This window comes from Polypterus senegalus, chromosome 2 (genome assembly GCF_016835505.1).
Source record: "Polypterus senegalus isolate Bchr_013 chromosome 2, ASM1683550v1, whole genome shotgun sequence".
NCBI classification, from domain to species: Eukaryota; Metazoa; Chordata; class Cladistia; order Polypteriformes; family Polypteridae; genus Polypterus; species Polypterus senegalus.
The window spans coordinates 199,795,179-199,818,989 of record NC_053155.1 but is presented as its reverse complement, the minus strand read 5'-3'; the positions used below and the strand labels follow the sequence as shown (position 1 = coordinate 199,818,989).

The window sequence follows — 23,811 nt, the reverse complement described above, 5'->3', positions numbered from 1 at the left end:
TCTAATTTTCCGAGATACTGAATTTGAGATTTTCATTAGTTGTCAGTTATAATCATCAAAATTAAAAGAAATAAACATTTGAAATACATCAGTCTGTGTGTAATGAATGAATCTAATATACAAGTTTCACTTTTTGAATGGAATTACTGAAATAAATCAACTTTGTCATGATATTCTAATTTTATGACCAATACCTGTATAGCCTATGTATCTTAGGATTTGTGTGGTGCTGAACTCAACTATTCCACATCAGAGAAAGAGTGTTTGGTGGTTGTGTGGGCAGTAGAGAAATGGCGCCATTTCCTGAAGGGGGTTGATTTTGAAGCGACAACATACCATAATGCTCTGACGTGGATGTTCAATCTCCAAAAGACATGTTCCTGGCAAACCTGGTGGTCACTGCACCTTCAAGGTTTCTCATTTAAAGTCTTATGCAGGAAGGGCTGTGGTAACATTGTCCCAGATGTCTTATCTTGGGGACTGTCATTTTAGGAACTGGTTAACTTTGCAGCTGCACTGGGTCATCTCGTAAGTTGCCCATAGACATGGTGGACATAGCAGGTGCCCAATCGGCCACCCCTTTGTGCCAGGGGCCTAGGAAGGGGACAACTGAACCAAAGCCGTCCACTGAGCTGACCCTCTAATGTACTAATTTCTAATCCTGTCCATCCTTGTCACACCCAATGCAAATCTTAGCATCTTTAACTCTGCCACCTCCAGCTCTGTCTCCTGCTTTCTGGTCAGTGCCACCGTCTCCAACCCATATAACACAGCTGGTCTCACTACCGTCCTGTAGACTTCTCCTTTCACTCTTACTGATAACCCATATGACACAAATCACTCCTGACACTTCTCCACCCATTCCACCCTGCCTGCACTCTCTTTTTCTCCTCTCTTCCACAATCCCCATTACTCTGTACTGTTGATCCCAAGTATTTTTTATATTGTAAACATCTGATTTGTAAAATAAATTTTGATACATGATGTTAAAAATTGACAGTTATTCACACAAGCTTGTCCTAATATCTGTCAATGTTGGATGTTTTATTAACACCTGCTCATATTATTAGTTTATACATTTGATATTGGATTCTGATTTTCTGTGCCTTGTAATGGATCTTGTGAAGGTACATTACATTAATTGAACTATTAAATAAAAAAAACATTAAGTTAGCCATATCAAAATAAAATAAGTATTAAGGACAGACAACCAATGCTTCACTTGACATTTTCACGAAGGCGTGCACCCATAAAGTCACTACCATTCAAGTAGTATTTGGCATGTTTTAAACATCCATCCATCATCTTACTCCAAATACAGGGTTGAGGTAGGTCAGAGCTTCTGTCATCGGCAAACATTACAGAGAACACACTCATTCAATTTAAGGGTTGCCAATTAAACCAATATTCAAGTTTTTGGAATGAGAGAGTAATACAGAAAAATTTACAAAACTAGATGTTTGATGGAGCCATGCAGCTGCACCACTAGTATGTACCATTCCCAGTAATTTTATGGTGATGGTAGTGTTAGCTGTGTTCCAAGATTTTTCAGGTAAAGAAGATAGAAGTTTCAAGGTAACATTGTTATACTCACTAATCATGGTGCCGGAGAATGGTGAACATCTTGCATGCTCATTAGCAAAATATCACTGCACTAAGTACCCATCACAATAATGACCCCATAAAAATATACATTCAGACTGTTCTGAACATCAATTCAAAGATAGTAAACTATTATCTTTGTTAACACTTGTCACTATATTTTATAGAATTATTTTACACTGACGTAACTATGGGGGATTAACAATGTATTTTTGTGAATATAAACATTTGCCAAAGGGCCGCATGGAAGCATAATGTGAAGGACACATGCCCACATCCTAGATTTGAATCCAATGACTGGTTATTGCCTATATGGAGTTTACACATCTTCATCATGATATCTTCTTCCAGGTACTTACTTTTTCCTCACATATCCCCAAAAATATGTATGTTAAATTAACTAACATTTTCAAATTGTCCTCGAGTGGGAGCTTGAGTGAGCCCTGCAATGCATTGGTGCAGTATTCAGGGTTATTTCCTGCCTTGAGCTGGAAAAGGTACCAGTTCCTAAAGATACTTTGATCAATCAGTCACCAATCTATATCAGCTGATTATCACTAAAACATAGTCAATCGGTGATCAGTAAATTTGGCAGAACACAAAAAATTATCTTTTCAGTCCCTGCTTTTCTAGGCTTTACAGTAATTTAGTTGCAGTGCTACTTTATGGAAGGTATTACTATAATTGAGCCAACGCATGTCTTTTTGTTGTGTTTTTTTTTTTTTTGTAGTGAAATTCTTTTAGTGTAAGCAAAGCAAGTCAAGCCTTGGTTTACATCAGAGCAGAGTCAATGGCAATACTAGCCTTTACACTAAAGAAAGTGGAGTAATAAAATGAGAAAAAGGAATCGGAAAAGTTGTCCTGTGCAGTAAAACAAACAGCTGATTTAATGAATTCAGAACTTTTTATTTTATCCTTTAATTAAAATGAATACAATCTGAGTTTGAACCACCAGCTTGTTTTAAGTGCCTCAGCTGTTCAATTTGGAAAAGAAAAGATAGATGAATTTGAAATTGCTGCTTAGTTAACAGTCTTATTAGCAAAATGTATTTTATTATAAACTTATTAAGCATGTTAGTCTGGTGTCTTCTTGATAACTTTTGAAAACCACTAGCAAAATACCCGCGCTTCGCAGCGGCGAAGTACTGCCTTCAAATTTTTATTCAGATGAAAAGTAAACCTTTTTAAACTGAGGGAAAATATAACAATAATTATTTGTTAAGGATCTCTTTGTATACCACATTGTCAGTTCGGCCCTCCGGTTGTAACATGACCAAGTGCGCTGAGCTTACTCTTGAGCATGCAACGTACAGTTGGCCATGTGAACAGTAATCTTGTTTCAAATCTCACAGCTTGGATTGCTGCTGTCATAATCGGTTTGAGTTTAATGGTTTGTTTCAATTACGACAGTATTTGCAGGACTTGTGTTGAAGAGACATTCGGCATCTGTCAAGCGTTGTAAGTATACAACCGGTTTCATCGATAACTTCACGTCCAGCTTTTGAGAGTTTAAACATTCATAAACATCAAAGTGTCCACTACTGAAATCGTCACCTGTCAATCTAAGATGTTTAAGAGGCATTGGCGGTTGTCCAAAGGTGTAAAATATTTGGCCATTTTGGTACACTTGAAAGCGACAACCGAACAATTCAGCAGCAGCCATCAACTCACATGCAGAACCATAGGTGAAGGGCTTAAGCATTTCACTCTTATAGTGCTCCTGTGTAGTATAATTATCTCCTATACCGTCATCAGTCCACACCTTGAACCTGTCCCAGTCATTCAATACATAAGACACAATGTTCCTCCGGATATCAAGAGTGAGCCTGATATGGCCGTGCAATATGTAACAAAGAGAATGGAAAAGGTACGTGCCATCTCCGGGCATGGAAACCACTCGGTAAGTGACAGTTCTTTGATCGATGGTGATCACCTCGATAGACATGTTAATGGGGGTACGGTTGGAATAATAAAGGAAATGTGTACCAGAACAATGTAAAGTAAGTCTAAAATACCTATACAATAATTATAATCGGAATAAATGAACAATAAAAAGCAGAGAAGCTGTGGATTAAATAAAAAGCCTGTAGTTATCAGCAGGAAGACATGAATCCCGTGGCGAAGCAAGGAAGGGAATGTAGAGACAGGAGTGACGGACGGCCTTATATAGGCAGGCAGCCAACAACAAGGGAGGCATGGGGGGACCCAACAGTGCCTCACACGGTGACCGAGCTGCAGGCTATGAACGTATATATGTATGTAAGTAGGATTCAGTTAGCGCTGGGAACCCGCATACCAAATTTCTTGAAGATGGGCCCATAAGTAACAAAGACCGTTGAAAAGCTCAATATGGCGGCCGACAGTGGTATCATACCACCGAAATAAGTACGTACATTGGTTTCGGTTAGCGCAGGGAAGCCGTCTACCAAATTTCATGAAGATGGGGCCATAAATAAGAAAGTTCAACATGGCGTACGCTGTCGACCATTATGACCGTTATGCGTAGAATTTCGAAATGAAACCTGCTTAACTTTTGTGAGTAAGCTGTAAGGAATGAGCCTGCCAAATTTCAGCCTTCTACCTACACAGGAAGTTGGAGAATTAGTGACATTGGAAACTTCAATATGGCGGCTGACAGTGGCGTCATACCACCAAAATAAGTACGTACATCGGTTTTGGTTAGCGCAGGGAAGCCACCTACCAAATTTCATGAAGATGGGGTCAGCCTTCTACCTACACAGGAAGTTGGAGAATTAGTGATGAGTGAGTGCTTTGCCTTTTATTAGTATAGATATATAAAAATATAAAATAAAATCTTGGATGGAGACGAGACGTGATTTTCTCTGAGAAACACTTGTACATCCTGCGAGACGAGTCCATACTCGGGCCGGAAATAAAGGACAAAGAGTAGATGACAAAGTAGAATGTTGTAAAGAATTCAAAAATGTTGGCACGATATACATGCAAAGCTGATTAGAGATGATGGAAGTGCAAAAATTTGTTAAGTATCAAAAAAAGGATAGAACAGATTGCATTAGCGCAAACAAACGGAAATTATTACTGAATGTTATGAAATAACAGAACAGCAAAAAGAGATTATATATATTGTTCAGATTTAAACTTTAAGTTGGAGACGTGTAGATCGTCTAATTCGTGTTGCCAGCGAGAATTAAGATTCCAAAAACACTGGCGCGGTATGAAGTCCTGTGAGACAGACACTTTTAACATGAGATTCTTTCAAGTCACGCCCTACTTACAACTATTTTCAAACAAGACCACAGCCATCTAACCTCAGTCATATTAATGCTTTTGTCAGACACAGTTCCTGTGCTCTCAGCTCTTAGTCGTGTGAATGCTTTTGGCAGACACACTTCCTGCACTCTCAGCTCTTATAAATTTTTCAGGACAATAATTTTATGCATTCTAGATGACACGTCAATGACTAAGTGAAGAAGAAAGAGCATGGGCTAATATTCGAAAAAGTAATTTTATTTATTAGAGAGAAAAAAACGATATTCACTCACAGGCAGTTATATGTTGTGTTATTACAATGCAAGTCCAAACATAGAAACAAAATTCAATGCGATCTTGAAGAAAAATTTATTCCAAATATTGTTTTTACTAAAGTTTTAAAGTAAAAGTGAAAAAAATGCATATGCAACAATTCCCATAATACTTTTTTTAATGATAGGCCTTTAATGAATAAATATGACAGCTTGTAAATATGAGAAGCATTTTATTTGCTTTTATGCCATATGTATTATAGATAAAAAGTTTTGTATACTGTATATTAGCATGTATTTTTAAGAATTTTTTTACATTAGTATTTTATGGTCACTGAGCAATAATCCTACATAATTTCATTTTGTTAATAAAAACATTAACACCTGTAGCCTAGTTTAATTATAAAAATGCGCTTTATTATACAGCATAAGGGTTATATGCGTCTGGTTATGCAGAGCTTAGTGCAAAACATTTTTTAAAGGGATAAAGGGGAAAAAAAACTCGGAAACGGACAATTAATTAACATGAAATTAATGATCTGTATTAGCCTTAAAAAACCTGATCGTAGCATCTCTAATAGTTCTCTGTTATCATGAATTAGGTTTGAGAAAGCTAATATGTGGTAAACAATTTTTGAAAATTAGGTCCTTCCTGAGATACTAGGCAGCCATCACTAAGGAAAGCACCTATTAATATAAGAAATGTTTATAAAAACATTACCTTAAAACAGAAAAAGATGTATGTTTTCCAAATAGCCAACAGGCTTAAAACCAGTTTTTTCTAAACTACTGTTGGTGGGTTTGTGATAATGTGCTTTTGAAAATTAACACTAATGTCAAATGTGAGATAGGTTTTACTCTGTGAGCAAGCTTTTGAGATTCCTGGTCATGGATTCAACATTTCCACCATGGTAGCTGAAGAAAGCACTATGGCACAAGCTATAATAGCACAAACTACAGTATATTAACTCACCAGTGATTCGATTGGAGATACTAAAGAGCCGTGAGGTTCTGTGGCGAGTGATGAATGACTCCCTGTAGTAGCGATCTCCAAAGCACATTCCCAACAGTTCCTTTCGTACAGTCTTGTTCCACAAGCCATAAATGAGAGGATGACACACTGCACTAGTGAATGATAGCCATGATGCCAGGGTTTCGAGTCCAGGTGACACACTTCCCTTGCCCCACAAAGCTTCCGTACTAATAACTGCCACATATGGTCCCCATGTAAGAGCAAAAGTGCCAATTACCACCAAAATAGTGATGAAGGCCTTGCATTGGTTAGCAGAGTAGACAATACCAGGAAATGAACTTTTCCGGCTGCCATTGGAGGAGGTAGATGTATTAGAGTTCTTACGACCATTCTTCTGTGAGGTTGTTTCCTCTTGAGCAATAACCACTGTTCCACAGTGAATTTTACGGGCTTTGATCCGAGCTATCCGGAAAATAAAGCCATAGCAAACCAGCATTACAAAGAAAGGCAGCAGAGCACACCAGATAATCCAAAAGGCAGTGTAGCTCACATCTTTGTACCAAGCAGCAGTACATGTCCATTTAAAGTGGTCAAATTCAAATGTGGACCATCCAAAAAGAGGAGGAAGACAACCAATAAGAGAGTGTAGCCAAATGTAGACAATGGCTACCACAACTCTGTTTCCAGTGATCTTCATTGGGTAAACCATGGGATATAGAACGGCATAGTACCTGAAGGAAACATAAGAGAAAACAGTTAATAAGAGCAAAATATAATTTTGAGACAATGATTTTAGAAACAATGGAAACCATTACACATTTTGGATAATCTAAACCTTAAATATAACAGATCATACTGTTTGAAGTCTGCATGCCCTGACTGAGTTTATATGGGATTTCTTTGGACCTCTAGTGTCTTCCCCCAACTGTACACTGATACTGTTAGACTGCACCAGCAACAGCTGTGTTTGTTTGTGTCTGGATAAATGCAGACTGCCTCAAATCAATTAATATGGTTCTGAGTAATATTAATACATTCAATAAAATTAATAGGAATCTGCATTGCACAGTAATTAATAAATTCACTTCTAATAAAGTTTAAGCAATACTGCAGGTCAGGTTAGGTTGGGAAGCATGCACTGGTACAGTGAGTTGCCACATCTACCACATGACAAAATAGCTCGGGATCCTGGATGCAACCCCCTGAGCAGACACAAGGCCCAGTCCCATCCACTGGAAATGCCCAGTCCCATCCTGTGGACTCTGTGAGCAACCGCTCATTCGACATGAAATCAAACAAGGATTCTCCGAAGAGAGATAGTACCAAAGGAGTCCAGTCTTCGTCTAAGGTCACTGGATAGCGTCCATGTCTCACAACCATATAGCAAGACAGGAGGCACCTGGACCATTTCCAGTGACATCATGACCCCCAAACACACACTCCTAATCCATCTACTGACTTCATAGGAACACTCACCAAAGACATGAATGTCAGTGCCGAGGTAAGTAAACCTTTCAATAAAGTTGATGCTCTCTTCACAGACAGACACACTGCTGATGGTTGTGCCCAAAACTTCATTAAAGGCCTGGATCTTGGCTTTTATCCAGGACACTCACAAGCCCAGACACTCAGACTCCTCTCTCATTCTCTCGAGAGCCCCGATCAGAGCCTCCATTGATTCCACGAAGATCACAGCATTGTCAGCAAAGTCAAGATCTCTGAATCTTTCTTCACCAACAGATGCCCCATAGCTGCTGGACCCCATGACCCTGCCCAACAACGATTACTTTCAACAAAATATGCAATGAAAAGTATTTCATTGTATGGGGTTATTTTTCATTACAGTACTGTGAAAGAAACTTAATTTTCGTTGGTATTCAAAATCAGTCATTCAACAACTTTTGCATTTTTTAATTATTAAATTACTATAGCATAAGGTGTTGAGTTGTTAGCACTGCTGATTTCTGGCCCAACTCTTTTCTCAGCAGAGTTCTTTCTATAATCATTTTTAGGTGGTTCTGCCAAATCTTAAAGGCATAAACATTTGGTTCATTGGAGGTTTTCAGTTAAATGAGAATTATCGAATGAGTGTGTCTCTGGGCTTGTGAATGTGTACTATGACAGAATGACTTCCCAACCTGTCTTTAATGGACAAAATAGATTTAGAAAATAAATAAATCAGTATTACTTATATAAAACAGTGTCACGTCAAAAAAAAAAATATTCAGGAACAGTACAACCTAATTCTTAACTTCCAAAAACAGTACAGAAATGGAAAAACAGGTTTGCTTATACAATACATATTTAAAAGAGAACCATATCTAATTACAGTAGAGAGCAACATGCCAAGCTAACATTAGTTGCCCATTCCTCTAACCAATCAGGCAGTGATGGTGACTCTAAAACCATTCATCTCTGTAACTTTACTTTTCAATACAAAAATAATGATGTTTCAGCAGTAAAACAATAAAATTTGAAAAAACGAGCTTAGCATATGCTTCCCTATTTCAGGATGTTCATAAGAAATGTAATAATTTACTTCATGAGCTAGAAGTACTTAATAAACAACAATAGTTGTGTCAGATATTTGAAATATTAAAAGTTATGCTTCAATTTAAATTTTTAAAGTCTAAATATTTTTCATTGTAGAAGAAATTTGTTATTTTTCACCCTCTGATGGAGGTCCATAGTGTGCTAGATTTCTGGAAAAGGATTATGATTTAAGAATAATATCATAATTTTTTATCATTGACATTGAATAGTCTAAAATAATGCTCTGCATGCTTATGTTTGAAATTTGTCATTTTGTTAACCTTCTTTCAGGGCTAGGACCACTCCTAAAGAATCAAATATCAAAAGTATTATTATATTTATGATTAGCAACCTCAAGTTGATGTAGCATGTGGGATGTGTGGGATCGGTTGATGTGGCATGTATAGTTTAAGGTCCATCTGGTCATTTTCGCTGTAGGCAACTATTGCTTTAATCTTTATTATACGGGTGTAATTTGCTCTAAAAATATAGTCCACAAATGGCCTAAAAATCAGCGGTTTTCAAGCCTAGAGGGCCAAACATAGAGGGGAATCCCAAATAGCTTGACATCCTGTAAAACTACACATCAAGACGAGTCAAAGGGCATATCCTATGTGGAGGTTTTCTTGTAAATGTTAATAAGGAGACAAAAAAAAACTGAAATGATTTCAATGTAAATCATATGAACACTAAAGAAGAGTTTTAAGCGTGTGCAAAAGTGACAAAATGATTAGTCTGTGTTCAAAACCTGTTCCAGTAGGTATGGTGTGTGCTTGAATGTATCCTGCAATAGACCTCTTTGCAGACCAGCCTTACTTGCTGCCTTGCAAAATCGTCCCTGGCCTCCATGAACCAATTCCCCCTACCATGATTAAATGGGTTTAGAAGTTGGATTTATAAGAAAAGTTTGTTTCTTTTAGTGTAAATGTATACTCTAAAAAGCAACCTCATTGTAAATATCATTCCAATGCAAAGATTAAATGATCATTTGCCATTAGATTAATATTGCATTTCAAAGAGAAGCTATCAATAGGTCAAACTTTCAAAATTCTTTTTGTAATTTTAAATGTGCTATAGTATATAAATGCTAGTATTTAAAAAGTATGAGACCTTAACCCATTCATATGGTAATTTTTAATCCATTCTTCAAGTTCAGGGTACTGTTCTGGGTTGCTTAAAGCCTGGTGGCTATCTTGATAGCAGCAACACAGCGTTATCATCTACCTGGGACACACACAAACACATATAATACATGTACACAATCCAGTTTAAAGACTCCAGTAAACTTAAGCTGCATTTAGGATGTAAGTAGAAAAGCAGAGTACCTGAAAGAAAACCCATACAGACACAATGTGCAAAATCCATACAGAAAGTGGGAAGGCTAGAATTTAAATATGGGAGTATAGAGCCATAAGGCAGCAGTATTACTCACTGCCTCATGGTGCCTCTCCATGGATGACTGGCGTTTTGTAAACACCAATTATTATTGTACCAGTTCACCAAGTTAACAATACCACATATACTTTGTCTAATGATCAACATGTTTCATAGTTTTAGCCAAGATAGAGACATGGATGTATATTCCATTACGAAAAGGTTAATACTGTACTAGCTTGTAGACAGACACCTGGCACTATTTAGCCAAGATATGGACATAAATATAGATTCCATTAGGAAAAGGTCAATACTAGGCTGTAGACACTGGCACTATTTTTTAAAAGGGTTCCTAAAACCAAAATATCAAGTAATGGAAAATATGAAGTCATGAACTCCAGAGAAGTAAAAGAAACATTTTAGCAAATGGCTATTCAACAAACTTTCTGCGTAATGACAAGATTTATTGCTTGAGACATGCAGTAGAAGTAAAAGCTTAATATGGATTCCTGGAAAACAATTCAAGGCTTTTTAAACAAACATGTAATATTGCAGTTGATTCATTATAAATAATTTGGGCCTTCAATCCCATGACTTGGTGCAAATTGAAATGCAAACACTAGACTGAAAAAAAAAAAAAATAGAGATCATCAGGGAGAGTACTTAATGTTACTCATATGTACTGTCAAAATGTTCTCCAATCTGTCTGCACCAGCAGTATTTTCCCCAATGCGGAATGCAAGTATGTGGAGAGAAAAAAAAAAAAAAAGCAAACTTCCTATTAAATGTTTCAGTATGATGAATAAAAGTAGGCCTTACAAGGCTATTAGGACATCTCTAGCACCAAGCTTCCACACCAGTGTGTCACTGCTAATCATAAGCTGTGGTCAGACTTTCACAGGACAAGAAATACAAGCAAGCCTTATACAAACAGCTGTCAAGTGTATTTTGATTTTGTATTTTGGTTTAGGCAGTAAATAAGCACTTGTTCTGTTTATATTTTTGAAAAAAAAGTAGATCTGCAGTCAAGTCATCTTTAAACAACAAGCCTACAGATAGCACTCGAGAAGGAAATTTGGCATGTATCCGACCCTTCAGGTGTTTAAACGCTTGTGGCCATCAAGCATCCACTGTCTGGCCAAACCCAATGCTGTCAATCATCTGCAAAACGAGCACCTCTGTATATAAGAAAATTTGGACCTAGTATTTTTTTTTTTTTTTTTTGCCACATCTTACAATATTATTTTTGGCTCCCGTTTCTTGGTCTTGTTTACCACAATTTACTTCATATTTTGACACACATCCATAAGCTAGTATTATCCAAAGTTACAGCCCCAGAGGACCACTTGTAGATTTGTTTTCTTCTTCCTCTACTCCACCATATAGTAAAATGCAAAAAAATCAAGGTGGAACTTAATTTTCTGCCCATTATTTTAGTGATGCCACATTACAGTTTTTTAATCTCCAGGGAAACTGCTGCATGCTTATAAAAGTTAGGGAAAAAATTTGGCACTGAAAGTGCAATTCAACTCCTTTTTTAGAAAAGATTTTTTTTTAAAATATAGCAAAGTCTGTCTTCATGAGTTTGTGTTTTCATTCAAATTAAATTAGATTAAACAGAGGAAAAAACATGACTAAAATTAGATTACATCTTCTGGCAAGTGGCATTTCTCCTGATACAAAGTGCTGTCAACACAACATGATGGTTACACCCTACACTATGCTGGCATGATTGCTGCAGGAGATGTAAACACTTCTCTTTTCAATTTATACACAACAGACCATCTGCCTTAGCAGTGATTATGTCCCTAGCTTTGCATTGCAAAAATAGCTATTTTTTCATTTTGCTTTTTTATTGTTATTTTATTTTTTAATTTGTCTTTTCCTCAGATGGAAGAAAAGAGTCAGAAAATTTTTGAACTTGTCGCAAATGGTAAAAAATGTGTAACTAAATAGTAGTCTGGTACATACATTGCCCCTATCATCAGAACTGGTGTTGATTACAAGCCTGAGTATAAATGGAAAATTTTACATGTACAAAAAAAGATGATATCCTACCTGTGAATTTTGCTCAGTTGCCTTTTTTGCAACAAGATAATTCTGTCCAACAATTTCACAAAGTAGAATAATGGACTGTGATGAAATGTGAATAATTATTTGCTGTTTGTATCCTATATTTTATGTGTCTACTGATTAGACACAGAATACGATAGTGATAAAAGCATGTACAAGGAAATGGGGGAAGTTAAGGTGTTAACAGTACTTTGCTTAACCATAACTCTATTATAAAATTTGCTGAGCTGCTATTCTTCTCACATGACCAGCCAGAACCAGTAGAAAGAGAAAGGCTTGAGGTCAACTTGGGCTGAAGGTGTAAAAGCACAAGGTATGCCCTATGAGACTGTTGTCACAGGTAAAACATTGACTTATTGAAGATTTGCGAAGAAAGGTAAGACCTGGATGGGATTAGTCGAGTACCCAGAGGCCATCATGGGAAGGGTGTCAGCCTCTGTTCTTTAACACTCCATTGGCCCTAAAATGCCACAGAGAAAACACAATGGCAAATCTACAGTGCAGATTTCATCCCAGCCATTGTGGCTGGAGATCCTCCCAGAAAGACGGACTAACTAAACTGGGTAACGCAGGAAGGTCTAACACATGCCCACTAGACAGACTGGGTAATATCTGTGATAAATGCCACACCCATATGTAATTGCTTTGCTTCAGCTGTAGGCACATTTAGGAATCAAGAACATTTATGCTTATGACTTATAAGTGAATAAAGCAGCACCCTGGACTTTTTATATGGCAATGTTAAAGAGGTAAATAAGTCTGTTATTGTTGTTTTGCCATCTTTAGGCCAATTGGACCTCAGTTCTGTACAGCTCACACATGCATATAAACCTATTGTCCAGATGCGGCCAGCCACCAAGATCACACAGGCATGGACAACGGAAACCAATTAACCTCTGAGGGATGCCTTTGGGAACACTGACTGGGATATGCTTTGCGAATCACACAGACAGGACATTGAGTGAATGAGCCACTGTATCACAGACTACATCAAATTTTATATGGAAAAAACAGTCCCCACAAAGACAGTGTGCTACTTTCCTAGCAAAAGGCCATGGATCACAAAAGACTTCAGATCTGAAGACATGAAGATCTTTGAGAGGCTGGTCCTAAAACAGCTACAACCCATAGTTTCAGAACATCTGGGTCCTCTGCAATTCACTTATCAGACACATATAGGTATGGAGGATTCTCATATACACATGCTCCACAGAGTCTACTACCACGTGTACAAAGCTAGCATCACAGTCAGGATAATGTCCTTTGATTATTCCAGAGCTTTTTAACACCATTCTGCTTCACTGACTAAGGAAAAAAGCTCAAGCCTTTGAATCGTGTTGCTCCCACAATCTCCTGGATCATGGACTATCTGACTAATAGACAGCAGTCTTTGAGGCTCAGAGACTATGTGCCAGAAATGGTGATGTGTAATACTGGAGCATCTCAGGGAACTGTCCTGTTTACCTTCTACAACACAGACGTCCAGCACAATATCCGTGCTTGCCATCAATAGAAATTTTCAGACTCGTCCATCATAAGCTACATTAATAAAGGAGACGAGTCAGAGTATAGGACAGTTATGAAGAACTTTGTCTAGTTGTGCAAGGTCAATGATCTTCACCTCAACATCAGAAAGACAAAACAGATGGTGGTGGACTTCTGGTGTACCAAGAAGCCTCTGAGACCAGTTTGCATTCAGAGGGAGGGCATGGACGTGGTGCAGAGCTACAAGTATCTGGCGTTTCACATGAACAACAAACTGGACTGGTGTGACAACACAGTGGCACTGTACACAAATGACCAGAGTAGAATGTACTTGCTAAGGAGACTCAGGTTTTTTGATGTGTGCAGCAAGATGCTGGAAATGTTCTATCAGTCCATAGTAGCAAGTGTGGTGTTCCACACTGCATTCTCCTGGGGAAACACCAAACATCCTTAAAAACTCCTCAGGAAAACCTGCTCCATCACAGGGTGAACCCTGGACATACTGAATGCTTTTCTGGAAAAGAATATCATGGCAAAATTGAATGATATCATGAAAAAAAACCCTCCATAAGGAGCTCTCTTAGTGCACTTTTAGTCACAGGCTCATTCTACCACAGTTGTGCTAAGAAGAGCTTCTGAGGGTCATTTCTGCCTACTGCCATCAGGTAGTTCAATGCTTCCACCCTATGTACTTGTTAAGTTTATTTTCATTTACTTATTTACTTACTTATTGATTCATTGTATTATCTGTCATGTAAGTCTATATTCTTGTTTTTATGTTTCTTCTACTGTGTACATCTGAATTTCCCCATGGGATTAATAAAGTTTATTTAATCTAACCTAAAACATTGTACACGCTCCCTTGCTTCATTTCTGTACACTCTGTTTACTATCTCTGAGTAAGTTAATGACAAATATCACGTGCAGCCAAACCTAGATTGGTCTTTCTGTGATCAATGCCAGTCAAATATATAATAGCCTGACACCTAACAAACAGAAAAAAAAAAAAAAGTTGTTAAATTGCGGATATTGTAAGTGAAGCGAGGTCCTTCTGTGTCAACACCACAGCAAAACAGCATATATGTTTAACACTTTGTATGTTGTGGAGCGGGCAGCATGGTGGCGCAGTGATAGCGCTGCTGCCTTACAGTTAGGAGACCCAGGTTCGCTTCCCTGGTCCTCCCTGCGTGGAGTTTGCATGTTCTCCCCGTGTCTGCGTGGTTTTCCTCCGGGTACTCCGGTTTCCTCCCACAGTCCAAAGACATGCAGGTTAGGTGGATTGGCGATTCTAAGTTGTCCTTGGTGTGTGGATGTGGGTGTATGTGTGTCCTGCTGTGGGTTGGCGCCCTGCCTGGGATTGGTTCCTGCCTTGCGCCCTGTGTTGGCTGGGATTGGCTCCAGCAGACCCCTGTGTTTGGATTCAACGGGTTGGAAAATGGATGGATGGATGTTGTGGAGCATAAAATGCAGGCATTCAAAGGTATCACAAAAATGTGGGTAAGGGATTTACCTGAAGATGAGACAAAATGTGCTCTGAACTACAGGGCATTTTTAGAGGAACCGGAAATGGAGTTTTATGCATGCCGTTAGTCATCCTTCTGCTGCTCTCACCTAATGACACATACTGCTGCTAAAATACATGGTTATCTGTACTCTACTGTAACAAGCCTACATAGCGTTAATATCGAGTTTGCTTTCTCTACTGCCATCTCTATAATACAGGGACTGAATAATCATAAAGGAATATCCCTTCAGGCATTATAGTTGATGGCTAAGTCTGAGAGGATCCTGTCAGGTAGGAATTCCAGCTGCGTAGGGCAGGCATCATGTTTCTATAATGACCAAAGCCTGAAATTGGAGTTTTAGCGGGAAACTTTTTTTTTTTTTAATTTTTCAGGAAGACAGCTAATCAAGTGGGGAAGAGGAAGCAGCAAGGCAAGGAGCTTGACTCTCTAAGCCTAGCAAATCAGCGGGATGTCTGCTGTGTGTGGGGTGGCCACCCAGAAGAAAGGAGGCAGCGAGGTGAATCCCTGGGAAGATGCAAGGGTTTTGCTATATGGCCCAGCGCTTCTTTGGGTGCTTCAATTGGTGAGTCAGACTCGTTCTTAAATTCCTCAGGATAGCAAGAAAGCAGCCATATCCACCTGCTGTCCGTTTATTTTTCACATTATATAATGAGAACGGGAAGACAGGATTCTTGATCAATGTGCTCTGACTGTGCTGAATCATTCTCTTTCTGATTTTCTTTTCTTTTTGTGTGTGTGTGTATCAGACCAGGGATTAAGTGTTAAGCGCAGAGGAGGGGGGAGAGGGGTCAAGGCCCAAAAGGTTTTAATGCTGGTATATCTTTTGAACATCATGCACTTCCCTCTTGAGTGGTAAAGTGTAGCAATCGCACCCCTTATAAGGTAATTGTTACACTACAGCCATTAAATATTCTTAATTTCAAAGTAGTCTCCACTTAGATGTACATTTCTACTTCTCTCTCATTTCTTGCAATAGGGTGTCAGTTTGGAACATTAATACAGCACCTAAGCTACTGTATCATTTACACTTACATATTCATGTGCACTCTGGCCAAAACAAATCTAGGTGTAAGAAAGGTGGCACTCATTTATACCTACTGAATGATGAGGCATATATTGAAGTTTACTATAAGTCCATGATAGTAGCTAGGCAATATTCAGTTTGAACTAATGGCACTTCTGTGCACCTAAAAGAGATTTCTAGAGCTCTGCACTTGTTTAGAAAGAACAGGTCATTCTTAGACAGATACGTATGGTGCAAGGTCACAAATGTAACCCAAATAATCAAATAACTCAAACTGATGAGTATTTCAAGAATACAAACTGTGAAAAATACTAATCTAAATTGTTTGTTTGCATCAGAATACCATTGCTTGGACTTTAAAATGCTTTAAAGAGGGTATGATTTTTAAATGGTTATGAGGGAAAGAAAGCAGTCCAAAATTGGCTGACCACCCAGTCAACACATATTTGTCCAAAATCATACAGAAAATGCAAGACACTGGGATAAATATTGGGAAAGGAGGACTATGTAACAAAATAACATACTTTCTGTATTGCTGTGGTGTTCAACTAATAATAAATAAATACAATACAGATGATGTTCAACTTACCCTTGCACATTCAGTCCATTTTGTGTTTGTGTGTACACTATAAGTAGTTATTAATAAAATACTTTATATGATTGAGTAGTTCAATCCCAGAATTGCCCATTTGGTCTGAATCTTACATTTACATTTCTTGGGATGTTGCCATGTTATAAACATCACGTTTCCAGTAATGGATTGTGTGAAAACTTTAACATTAATCAGGTGTCAGGCACAACATACTGAAGCACCATTTTAATATTGTTTATTTACAGTAAATAGGAACATAAAAAGTGTTTATTAAACAAGACAGATCATTCAGTCCATCAAGTACTTTTGATTAGTTAATACTAAGCTGTGCCACTACATCTTTCGGGTACTTTTTAAAAATTGTCAAGGTTCCTATTTCAAAATAATGATGCAGTGTTTTTTTCTTATTTCTCACAACCCTTTGTCTACAGAAGTGCTGCCTAGCTTCCGTCTTTTAACCTTAACATTTACATTTGTGTGGAAATTTTAATCCACTTTAACAACCGCTACTGAATGCATGATGGCAATGGCTTTGACTGCTTTGGTTATTAACCATTGTATTGGAAGGAGGGGTGAAAGTGGGAACTACAAAGCAGTACCCCTCCCAGATGGTGTTTCATTACCTGACTGAGATTCCTTTCCATGAGGTCCTCAGATGGGGAGGCAATCTAAAGGAGCAGGGATTCCCCAGGCTCCTAGTAGTTATCAACTCTATTCAGCTATAATGAGTCAGGTTTCTGCAGTGGCTCTTGGGAAGTGTAGCGCTTGTAGGAATCTCTGTGGTTGTAAAGATGACTTGAAGTATTTCCTGGAAAGCTAAAGTGGCAAAGGAGGTACCTCGGAACTAACCTTATAAGGGCCTCCACATTCTCAGTCTGACAAACATGGAGTCAGGAGAAAAGCAAGGGCAAGGGCTCACTTGGCAATGAAAAGGAGGAGGCCAGTGTATTTAAGGAGAAAAAGGTTGTGAGATAGGAAGAAGTGTTTTAGTAATATTATGGTATACAGCCTGGATGAGTACAGGATGGCTCAGAGTGACATAGACTTTGTTTTTCCATTTATATTACTTGTACTCTTGACCTTCACCTTTCCTGCATATATTGAATTATTTAATAAAATACATTTCCTAACCCTCACCTAGACAATAATGTTATCTTTCTGGGTATTCAGTCCAATACAGAACACCCCATCATGTCACATGATGTATAAAGGAAACTTTTTGGGCACAGCATGAGGAACTGTATTTCATGGAGCTGCAGTCTTCTTTGGCCATTCTTATTTATGTATTACTTTCAATTAAAAAAATAAAAATAGAAAATATTGAAATTTCATTTTTGGTCTTTCTGTTAAAACATACTGGCACTAAGAAAATGGTCTAATACAAACATTTAGTTAATTAATTGACTCACCTATCAATTGCAATGGTACCAAGGGTCAGCATGCTTGCAGAGCTGATGAGCAAATATAACAAAGCGGTGAAGTTGCACCAGACCACACCAAATAGCCACTCACGGCACACTGAGCTGGCGATGACAAACGGCAGCACCAACAGTGACAAGAGAAGGTTGGAAAGAGTCAGGCTGAAGACAAACTTATTGCTGGGGGTCAGAAGGTAAGACTTCTTGTACAGGGTCACAACAATTACCAGATTGCCCAGGCAAATAAGAAGAGCAATGACAATGATAAGGATTGACTCGGCCACAATGACGGCACCCTCCTCCCCAGAGGTGACATTTCCTGGGGATGGTCCATTGCTGCTGGCATTCATTGCGAAAACGTAGCGCTGAGTAAAGGAGGGTACATGTCTGAGAACAGCTGAAAAACAAGAGAAAATAAAACATGCCCTTAATACACTTCTCAGTGACATATGTAAAGTGTACATATTTTATCAATTACATCATGGAGAGAGGTTTCTAATGTCATTGTTTTCATCCATTTTGCACCATACTCCCTCTACTAAGACTGAGTTCAACACACATTTTCAAATGTTAGTTTGGTGACACTATCCACAATTCGGTAACTGAAAAATTAAGTGTCATTTTTTCTACAAAATGTGTATTTGTCAAAGATGGAAAAGTTGCCATTACAAAACACACTAAAGGCACAGTAGAAATTACAAATAAAAAAGTATATCAAAAAACACATATGGGTGTATTGTGAATATGTCAACCACAAAGGCAAAGGCTTTACAAACACACAATACCTGTATGAGGGTTGGGGTCTGATCAGACAAATCATAAAGGATATATACTGAACAGTATGCCATCTTCGCAACTAATGGAAGCAAGTCAGCAATGATGACTCAAATTAAGTTCTACTCTGTTGGGCCTAAGAAATAGATGATAAAGTCTTAATTTGAAGATTAAAGCCATACCACGATCTTTATTCAAATTGCTGAACATATGTAAACAACGGTGGTGAATATGCAAGTTTTCAGAATGGTCAAAACTTTAAAAATAATTTGTTTACAAAAAAATTCCACTACAAATACAATTTCCACTGTATGTTGTTATTTTCTGCAGATGTTTCCATAATGAATTGGATTTCTTCCAGTCATTTGGCACACAGCTAATGGAATTTCAGTTATCCATCAAATAAAAATATTTATTTCAATTAATGCTTGTTGCTAACTTCCTTTGTGCTCACATACAAACCTTAGTTCAAAATACTGATAATTTCAGAAAAAAAAAACTGCTGAGCGCTCAGGAAGGATACAGTACATTAACAACCAAAACACTCAATCACTTAATTGTCATGTTTTTCATAGACACCGTTAGACAGATGGCGAATGCTGGGATAATTCCGAGTTAAAAGCCTTAAGTGTGTTCTATTTTTAGTGGGTCACTTTATTATCGGTGCAATCAGTGGCCCATAAAAATGCATTTAAGATTTGAATAATTAAAGCAGTAACCCTGACTATCAAGGCACTCCCTCGCAATTAAAAACTGACTTTTACGGTTAAATTATTTTTATTCTAATAATGGTACAATGTTATTCTACACCAATTACACTTTTAGCGCAATTTCTAACAAAAGACTTGATCACGGTTGTCTAAACACCACCCGCTCACGTCAAACTACTGGGTTTAAACTCGTACCTCGAAAACATATCTGGAACTGGCGAGAGTCGTTTAGGTCCGGTCATTGTACCATTCCAGAGACCTGAGCAGAGACGGTCCGAGAACAATGTGATCAATACGTCTGAATGCACGTGCAGACGTGAAACCCGACGATGAATCGTATTAGCGGGTTTACTATTTTCCACTATAACTGACAGACTATATCATCAAATATCAGCGTGTATATATTCTACATTTTTGTAGATAAACCGATGCTTTCTGACTTTGTATTCTTCGCTCTGATTTAGTTTACTTCAACGAGCCATTCCAATTAAATTCCAGTACAAATCACAGTGCTGTATTGTCACGGCCATTGAGTGAGAGTGAATGCAGACGTGCACACATCTCACTGCCTCGACTAAAACACCGATAAACCCCCCACGTCCGTTTAAAAATGTACCTCAAAACATCAGATCTCTAGGCATCTCTTTGTCTGTGCGATCACATTTCTTGTTCAACTCAAAAGTTTCCTCACCTCCTTTGCCTGCACACTCCGCCGCTTTTCTGTGCGTTTCATGTCTAAAATACAGTCGCCACCTAAGAAAGAAACACGGCAAGAAAAGACGGACCCGCAGCCGTCTTGAGATTCCTTTGTCCCGCAATTCCAATTTTTTCCCTTCTATCGTGTCCGCAATGGCGCCCGCCTCGCCGAAACTTTTTTTTCCCTTTCCTTTCTTTCTCCCAGCTCGCTAGCTCTCCCTCCCCGGCGGCTTCCGAGAGCTCTCCAGCACATTGATGCATGTGGGTGGTCCGGCGAGCCTGAGCACAAGTGAGAGAGCTTTGTAGACACCTTCGGCAACCAAGCCGCCTTCCGAAAGAGCTTCACTTGAGTATACCTTGCGAAACGATTCAATTAGTCCGTTCGATCTACTTTTGGTACAGCTGCAACTGGAGAATTACAAATGTGTTATTTGATAACAATTGTTCAGTATTAATGTGCAATTTAAGAAAACAATTTGTTAAACAATCCCATACCTGTAATTTGATATTTATGTCTTTTTTTATTTTTTTTAACATGGAAATTGGCAACACAATAAACAAGGCATGAACCAACCTTAGAGGAGAAGGCAGCAAATCGCACGAAATAAATTTTCGAATCATATATATTTTATACAATTTTATAAGCCCATGCCACATCTTTAATTTATATATTGTGTAATATTTGTGAACACTGGGAAGAAAATGTATAATTTCCCTAATACAATGACTTAGAATACTAAAGTGTTAAACTTAACAGTTCCTAATTTACTGGGTAAACAATTACAGTATATTGTTTAAAAGCCAATCACGTTGACCGAAACGATTTTTAAGTCTTTCATTCTTGAGGCTGTGGACAAGAAAATACACGGAAAAATGTATGGGTGCAACTTCTGGATTTTGCAAGCCTCATTATAATTACAGTAACATTCTCATATCTGGTTAATTCAAGATGGGGGTACTGATCGCTAAACCTGGCAGTCTGCGGTCAAAGCAGGAACTAGAGAAAGCAGTCTGTGGCAGGGCTCACTAACACATTAACACTAATGCACAAAGAGGGCCAATTTAATGTCCCAATTATATTAACATTCACATGTTTGGGATATGGGTGGGAACTGGTGTGTTTGGTTATTTACTTTAAATTATGATAAAGGCATATGTTACACACTTTTTATGTCTTTATTGTACTATTTACTTCCCATGAATAAATACGTTTATAATATATTTTCATAATGTATAGGTGCTGTTACTTTTCATCTAAAGCAACATACAAGCATGAAATATAAATACTTTTACAGTTTTGAAGCTGCACTCTTAAAAACAATGGTTCTGGAACAGCATTTTACTGGGTTGTGTGATTTCCTCATAGAATCATTGTTTCACAAAAAATTATTTTGTTCTTGGAAGAGTACTTTGCATGTGAAATTGGTTCTTTGGACTTTGAAAAGGTTCCTAATGTGTGGGCAAAACAGAAATCTTTATTGTATGTTAAGCTAGCAGGGTATTAGTTAATCAAGAAAAAACTAAGTTACCTGTGTAACAACAACAAGAGCCTTTTAAAATCATGAAACCATTGGTATTTTGCAAATCTGTTATCATCTGTTGATATCTATTTTAGGAACCTGTGATGGGCATAAATAAATAAATAAATAAATAAATCTTCATTCTAGATCTTCATGTGGATGGTTCTTTTGGGAAATAAAAACTGATCCCGCTGTGAGTAACCACTCTGACAACTTTATTTTTAATAGTTTAAGTTACTTGCTCAGAGTTACACTGTGAGTCGGTGGTTGGAACAGGCCTAGCTGCCTTGCAGACTACAGTCAAATGATCTAACCATTAAACCACACTGTCTAATGCCCACACTGCATGAGTAAAATCTTAGTCAATTATACTTATTTATATATTTGAGTCACTTTGAACAACTAACTAAACATTTAAAATGTCCCTTTATTTTCTTTAGTCGGTATTTTTTGCATTCAATTTGACTTTTGTCTGTTTTCTCTGGCTTTGTTTACCAATTTCACATGCCTCACACACACAAACACATACATATATATTAAAATGGCATATCCATATATATGCATATGTATATGTACATACTATTTCCATTCTTCATTTCAGGCAACAGTACACCCACTGAAGGCTCCAGAAATGAGACGTTCTGTTTCAAAACTTACTTTTATTTCCTCAGTATGGAGTTAGTTAGCCCTTTCTTTAGCTCCTTAGTAAAACTATTATTAACACTGCTTAGTTAACAGTCCTAGTCATGTCTAGGAATAGAAAATGAATTTCAATTGGAAATAATACATTTATAAAAATATGCACTAGACTCTTAATAAATGAAAGCTTTTCTGAATAATAATAATCATTTCGATTTATTAAGCAAAAACAAGAAAATGTCTATCTTGCACAATGGTATTATGAGTAATTAAAGGTAATGCAAGTTTATTTTAAATTGCATAAAGAGATGGTATTATCTCTGTTTTTTTACATAATTAGCCATCAACGTGTGCTATATGAATAAAATGTTTGTATATTATACATACCAGATACAGTAGTGAGTTTGCATTTTCTCCATGAGCTCCCACTGATTTCCTCCAAGGAACAGCATTTCTTTCAAAGGTCCAGTGGAGTACTGACAGGCTGATGGGCCTCTTACTGTGTGGCAAACATTTTACCAGCTTTTTTTGATATTATCAAAACTGCAAAAAAAAAATCGTTAATTTCCTGTAACAATGATCGTTAATGTTTGATTTTAAATTCAAAATATTGATATTAAACATCACGAATCTAGTATCAGATTTGGAAACTCAAATAAAATAACGTAACATTCTTAGACTCTTTGAATCTGAAATTCAACGTTCAGGTGCAGTGCCTGTCCTACCAGTACTGGGTGCAAGGAAGGGCATAATTATGCATGACGTATCAAATGTCAGGTACTTAATTTGAAAATAACATTGAATGTAAACAATACATATACCATTTTTTTTACGCAAAAGTACATAAAGTATTAAAATTGCTTACTACTGAGCATTTTCCTGGTTTGCGTGTTTTTGCCGCTGTTATAAATTCTAGTTCACCATCCTATAGAAAATGATTTTAACGTCCACTCTCTGCACTCTCTCTCTCTTAGCGTGAGCCTTTGCGCTCCTAATTTGCAGTAATATATTTACAATGAATGCATTCACCATACTAAAAAGCATAGCATCACATAAGAAAATGTAAAGTACATATATTGCCGTATTGACGTGCATGTAGATGTGATACGTTTAAAAAAAAATAAGTATTTGGGACCAATTTGTTCAGAGACGCAGAATTATGTTCATTTCTAGCTCCTTTAAGTTGATCCTTACATTAAAGTTTTTTTTCATTCTCCACTTTGTTAGTTTTGGAAGTATACGACATAATTTTTAACCATTACAACATAGAATAATCAGAAAGAATTAAAAAAACCCTTTCCTCACTTTCCCACGCATGCAGCGAGGTTCCGGCTTCTGTGTGCCCTGACGCAGCACAGCACTTTGTGAAG

General features: G+C 37.6%; 1 protein-coding gene across 3 annotated transcripts in view; it reads right to left on the bottom strand.

Moving 5' to 3' along the window:
* gpr161a (G protein-coupled receptor 161a) overlaps window positions 1–22,924 on the bottom strand; it is a 43,023-nt gene extending 20,099 nt beyond the window's left edge. The window contains exons 1-3 of one of the 3 annotated variants that reach the window (XM_039745170.1): window positions 22,829–22,924; window positions 18,094–18,499; window positions 6,079–6,809 (exon numbers count right to left, since the gene is read on the bottom strand). In XM_039745170.1, coding sequence (XP_039601104.1) covers window positions 6,079–6,809; window positions 18,094–18,452 — 1,090 coding nt within the window. In that variant the 5' untranslated portion in view covers window positions 18,453–18,499; window positions 22,829–22,924. Of the gene's footprint in view, window positions 1–6,078; window positions 6,810–18,093; window positions 18,500–20,202; window positions 20,614–22,828 lie in introns of those variants that run through there. The other 2 variants (XM_039745168.1, XM_039745169.1) reach the window with 2 other exon arrangements.
* Window positions 22,925–23,811: the final 887 nt, after the last annotated feature.